Source organism: Cannabis sativa, chromosome 7, assembly GCF_029168945.1.
Source record: "Cannabis sativa cultivar Pink pepper isolate KNU-18-1 chromosome 7, ASM2916894v1, whole genome shotgun sequence".
NCBI lineage: Eukaryota > Viridiplantae > Streptophyta > Magnoliopsida > Rosales > Cannabaceae > Cannabis > Cannabis sativa.
The window spans coordinates 33,313,432-33,319,918 of record NC_083607.1 but is presented as its reverse complement, the minus strand read 5'-3'; the positions used below and the strand labels follow the sequence as shown (position 1 = coordinate 33,319,918).

The window sequence follows — 6,487 nt, the reverse complement described above, 5'->3', positions numbered from 1 at the left end:
TGAGATTCTTACATTCGTTGGTACTATGACCAATGTCGTTGTGGTACTCGCATCTTTTGCTCGAATCTCTCCGGAAGCTGTCTTTGTACAATGGCTGTGGTCTCCGGTAGTGCGTATTTTGCCTAGTGGCGAAGTACACACGTTCCTGGGAGTCCGATAGCTCCGTGTATTGAGTATATTGGGGGGTGTACCCCCTTTTTCTGGCGCTTCTCTCCCGGTCGAGTGCTACCTTTGGAGGACCTTTTACTCCTCGATCCCTGGGAAGGGCCTGTTAAGCTAGCAGTCGGGGCAGCATGTGAAGGAGCTTGCCCATTTACTCCGGACGGGTTGCCAAAATGAGAAGATGCTGGTGCCAAAGCTTGGCCCTGGCTATACCCGGGGGTAGCATAGAATTGTATGCCACTCACTTGTGGAGTTGCGGTCGGGGCAGTATCCGAGGGCGATACTCCGGGAATGTACCCTGCTATCACTACTAAAAAATCCCAAATTCTCGTCGGTTTTACACTGTCGGCCAAAGAATTCCCGACAGTTCATAAAACCGTCGCCTATACGAGCGTCGCGAAAACTGGGTAAAATTAACGACGGTTGAAAACTGTCGGGAAAATAGTATGGGCCACGGTTTAAAACCGTCGCCTATAGTATAAGCCACGGTTTTAAACTGTGGCCTATAGTATAGGCCACAGTTTAAAACCGTGGTCTATAATGTTGTAGGCACAAGTAAAAACCGTGGCCTTTAGTATAAGCCACAGTTTTAAATCATAGCCTATACTATAGGCCACTGTTTTTAACCATGGCATATAATGTTTTAAGCACAGATTTAAACCGTGGCATCTAATGTTTTCAATCTATTATAAATTTTGTATTTTTCAACGACGGGTTTTGCCAGTCATTGGATTGTAAAAAAAAAATAAATAAATAATTAGGATAAAGTATATATATTGTCATTAGTGAAAGTTAAACAGATCCTGTTTTACATAGTAAAATTTTCCCTACATTAATTAATTTTTACTGTATATTATCACTAATTAGTTAGGATAAAGTATAAACAAAAATAGAAACTGATCATTGTAAAAGCCCTTGTCGCACTGCTTGTGCTCGAACATATTCAATCCACTGATCACGCAAAATATTCATCTCGTCATTTGAGTACGGATCGCTCTTACCCTGCAAAAAAAAAATGAAAGAAATTACATATTAATTAGTAAAAGACCTTATACATTATACTAAGTCCTAGCTAACTACCACGAAATTAGTGAAAGAGAAGCTTACAATAGACTATAATTACTATGTTTACGTATTATTGTGTAATATATAATGACTACGAGAAGATAAATTTTACCATTTCTCTCACTCGGCGTATTGGATCTTCTTCGTTCATGAAACTCTCAATAAATTTCATGACATAATATCCACATTGCTTCCCGTCTGGTTGTTGTGGACATATCGAAGTTATCCACTCAATGGGACGATCATTGCGGTTAGTTAAGCTTTTATTAACTATGTTGAGCGACCTACACAAAAAGTGAAATTAGCATATAAAATATCACACACTTATTCAGAACACCTATAATTGTATTTAATATGTATATAAGGAAAAGAAAGAAAAAAAAAACAAATTTGGTGGTATTTAATGTGTCTTTACTTACAAATTTAAAAATAGAGTATTGTATGAGTCTCACATTCATAACTAGAGGAATCGATATATAATTAAACAGCCACAAAAGAAATCAAACATTCTTACTCTCTCTTTCCAAAACTTTTCATATTCAATCTTCACATATATTAAGTACAATAAATATGCATTGGTTCTTAACACTTGGTTGATAAATTTACTATGTCTACATGCAGTTACTATGTCCTAATCAACAACAAAAGAAAAGGATAAAGTTAGCAGATTGCTTAAGATTTTAGGCATGTATAGAACTTACGTGTTAACAATGTATTTTAAATCTTCTGGTACATATCCATTGTTGGAATCCAAGTACGCTACTGTATGTGTACTTGGTTGGATAAGTACAACCATCCAATGATACATATTACTACACAAACAAACATGTTAGATTAACCATAAATTATGTAGAGTTATAAATTATGAAACTATAAATTTAAAATTTACTTACTAATTGTTATAGGGGGCAATAATCCATTTAGCCGGATTATCAATTTCAAGAATACGTTTGCGCAGTGCTCGAGAACGGGCATTATAATCCCCAGCATCAGAGGCAATGGCCCCAGGATTTAAAAATGCATATAGTCTGCTTAATCCATTAACATCTAGCAACCGTTCCTTCAAAAACCTGTTAAAAACACACAATTAATAACAAGCTCTAAAAACAAATTTTCAAGTTTAATAAGAATTGGATATCATACTTGCACCAGATTGCAATAGGTTGGGCTGCTAAAAATCCCATTTGGCACAATTCCTTGATGTCAATTGTTGGAAGCCATATCGAGTCGTTTTCAACCCCAAATAAATCCTTGCTGGCCTCAAAGTGGATCGTTGTTGTTTTTGGCCACATGTTGAGTAACTTAAAAAAGTTGTTGATTATTGAAGTCCTTTTTGGTGCAACGTAGCGACCCTTTTTACTTGGCCTCTCTGGTATTTTTTGAGGCTGTGTTCGAGGACCAAGTAATTCTTCAGATACTTGTCCTTTTCCACTCACAGGTTGCTTTTTCTGCATTTGGTTATTGGGGCGTTGCGTCTATATGGAAGACAAAACAATTAAGTTAGAGTTTTTAACTAATCAATAAACATATTAAGTTAAGGGAATTAATTAAAACATACCAACTCTACTCCAACTGGCGTAATGTAGTCCTTTAGCCATGCTACATAAAGTCCTACAGCATGACCTACAGTGGTGTATCCATTTTGAACGACGGGACATGGAAGACGGGCATTTTCTACATAGACTTCATCGATGAAAACCCGACGATAATCCTTGTAGAGGAAATCAGAACCCTGGACTGAGAACTTGCCATTCTTCAAATATTGCTCCTTCACCATGAATCCCTTAGCAACTTTCAATGACAATCCACTAGGCTCCAACCGAACATGCAGCCAACATGGATATTTCTATATTTCAAAATTAAAAAAAAAAGGAATCAATACAATTTGTAAATTGACAATACAGATTAAAAAGTAATATTGAGATTACCTTTTCTGAAATGCCATCGGTATGTGGCGGTGGAGCTGGTGGAGCGGTTACCTTCTCAGCATGCAGTGTACTCGGTTGTCGTGGAGCAGAGACATGGACAGGACTTTGTGGTTGTGCTTCAGGAGCAGAAACAATGTCATCATCACGGGCTAGTTTGTTTGATTCTCCTCCAACACCTGAACCAGACGCATGTGATGTACCCGCAACACCACTATGCTGGGAACGAACTATACGCAGGAGTTCAGCCATTTGTTCTTTAAGTTGTCTATTACTCTCCTCTGTCTCACGGAGTCGCTTATCCATATCTGACAATGCTTCATTATCCTCATCTTTATTCTTCCTCTTTGTAGGGCGTGGAGTGTGGAAAAATTGGGTTTGAGTGACACCATAACGCAAGCCCCGGACTCGACCACCATGTTCATCTGTCCCAAGGGCCATGGTCAAGATGTCATTTTTCCCTTCCACACTTATTGTTCCCTCTTCGAGTGGCTTTCGCAAGTCATCCTACAAACATAATAAATAAATAGAGTTAGAATTAAATTATGAAACATAAAAATATAAATGCAATTAGACTTTAAACTTACAATGCGTTGGGCAACTTCCACAGCTGGGCCTTCCAACTCGCCTTTACTGTTTGTGCGAAGTCTCTTCCATAAATCGGCTCTATCAATTTTGACCAATTGGTGGCCTAACTCTTTCTCCATCTGTAACTCCACCATCCTCGCACCACCTCGTCCAGAGCGGTGGGGGTAAATATTTTTTGCCTTGCTAGCTTGGGCCTTCTTTCTCGTCACCCCCCATTCTTTAGTTAATCTTGAAGCCACAAACTCTGTCCACTCGGTCTCATCAATTATGTCTTCGTACAATCTCGGTGGCTTCTCAAGAAGTTGTGGAGCCACATCTTTAACCTTGTAAGTACCTTTTGTTAAGGTGTTTTTCCAATCCCGCCATCTCTCCCCAGCTTTTTGAATTGTTCGTCTCTTTGCCTCCTCTTCCAGCTCGAACTTACCCCGCAAAATTTGGAAATTATAGTTATAGATACAAATCATAATCAATAGTAAAAAAAACAAGAATAGTAGTATTAGTATTACCTTAACATCATTCCATAATCTGTTCTTCAGCTCCTTATCAATTTGTGGCCACTTTTTATTCACAAGTGGTATGTTAATTCGAACCCACACCCCAATCCGGGAAACTAAATCAGTTGCTGCTTTTCCCCATTATTGTCCGAGGTTGTTGTACTCAATTTCTAATTTTTTGCCCTCGCTTGCCAGCCTCGTTATATCTAGTCTTTTGGTTCTACCCCTAGTATTTTTCTGCTTTGGTGGGGGTTCTTCAACTTCAATATTAGGTTCTTCAACTTCAATATTAGGTTCTTCAACTTCAATATTAGGTTCTTCAACTTCATTATTATGTTCTTCAGGCATGAATGATTCTTCATATTGAGCCCACTCATCATCGTCATTTGGTGCTGGTTCCATAATAAATAGTCCTACACAAATTTAAAAATCTACATTAGAATATACAGTAATATACAAATTTATAGCCACAAAAGCATACATGTTAAAAAGAATACCAACACATGTTGAAAAACTCATGGCTTGATAGTTTCATTCACCCATAACCCCTCCCCATCATCACAAGATGATACGACATCGTCCCCAACGGTGACATCAATAGGTGGTGGAGTGATTTGATGAATTTGCTCACTTATCATAAGATCATCGCCATTATGCTCTTGGTTAGCATAGTCTTTTGCTTGCGTTGTCATGACAACTGACCAGCGTGCATCTAATGGGTCACTCATGTAAAACACCTGAGTGACTTGAGACGCCATTACAAACCTATCAGACTTGTGGCCTATTCGATTCAAGTGCACTAATTTGAATCCAAGTTCATCGTCTTTAACCCCATTATCACTCCAACCCAATCACAAAGAAAAACAGGAATTTGAAAACTACTGTAATCTAATTCCCAAATTTCTTGAATTACACCGTAAAAAGACATATTACATTCAATTGGGTTTTTATCTTTTGAACTAGATATTTGGAAAGCTCTAGCAACTATCATGACACCGCTATTTTGTGTTTTTCTAGATTTATCACGATCTTTGGTACAAAATTTAGTACTATTTATATAGTACGATTGGTACTTGAGTACATCACACGAAGGACCTCGTGATATGCAAAGCAGTGTGTTGGATACATTGCTTGGGGATTCACAATTTTCAGCATATACCTAATATGCACCAATGAAATAGTGAGCACATGTGTATATATAAGATATGAAACAAAACAATAATGTTAATATATAATACCTTTTTTTTTAACCATGTACTGAAATTTCGATAATGTTCATCTTGTACCCATTTTTGATTCCTTACCTTAGTCGGATTATTACTCTTAATCCAATTAAAATGTTCCCTTCAACATGATAAAGCATTCGATTGATTTTAGTTTCAATTGAATATTATTAATTTGTTTTAAGTATGAATAGTTGATTTAATCTTACTCAATGTATGGTTGGACCTCGTCAATATTTTGCAAGACGAGACGATGCGCTTCTTCACGATCAGCTTGACTTACACCGCAAACAGAAACACCCCTACTCCCTTTACTTATTTCACTATTGACCCGAGTAGGACAAGCGCCAATAGTTGTAACCTCTGACAAGTAGTCTGAACAGAATTCAATCGTCTCTTCAACAATGTATGATTCAACAATACAACCCTCGGACCTACTTCTATTTCTCACATAACCCTTTAAGATTTTCATGTATCGTTCAAATGGGTACATCCACCTCATGTACACTGGTCCACACAACTTTACCTCTCTCACCAAATGCACTGTTAGGTGAACCATTATGTCAAAAAAAGAAGGCGGAAAAAATTGCTCCAAATAACACAACACTTCTACGATTTCTAACCCGAGGTTCTCTAACTTTGTGACATCAATCACTTTACAACAAAGAGATTTGAAGAACAAACACAACCTTGTGATTGCATATCGAACTTTTTTAGGCAACACAGAACGGATACTCACTGGTAGAATGTGTTGAATTAATATATGATGATCATGAGATTTCAGACCACTCAAAATTAACTTACTCATATCTACCCAGTCGGAGACATTTGAGGAGTACCCTTCCGGTACCTTCACATTGGAGATAGAACTACACAAAGATTGTTTTTCTACTTTAGTCAGAGCATGACAAGCCGGTGGTAAAAATGTACGTCCACCAACAACTTGTGGGTGTAAATTGGCCCGTATTCCTAATTCTTTCAAATCTAGGCGAGATTTAATTCCATCTTTACTCCGCCCGGGAATATTGAA

The 6,487-nt window shown here is 37.7% G+C and overlaps 1 protein-coding gene across 1 annotated transcript; it reads right to left on the bottom strand.

The window, feature by feature from the left end:
- Positions 1-919: 919 nt before the first annotated feature.
- LOC115695595 (uncharacterized) lies at positions 920-5,059 on the bottom strand. The gene is made up of 7 exons (XM_061118796.1): positions 4,732-5,059; positions 3,156-4,647; positions 2,786-3,073; positions 2,121-2,702; positions 1,929-2,039; positions 1,340-1,511; positions 920-1,164 (listed from the first exon to the last, which is right to left on the bottom strand). The coding sequence occupies exons 2-4, from the start codon at positions 3,591-3,593 to the stop codon at positions 2,328-2,330; spliced, it is 1,101 nt and encodes a 366-aa protein (XP_060974779.1). The 5' UTR covers positions 3,594-4,647; positions 4,732-5,059; the 3' UTR covers positions 920-1,164; positions 1,340-1,511; positions 1,929-2,039; positions 2,121-2,327.
- Between the last annotated feature and the right edge of the window lie 1,428 nt (positions 5,060-6,487).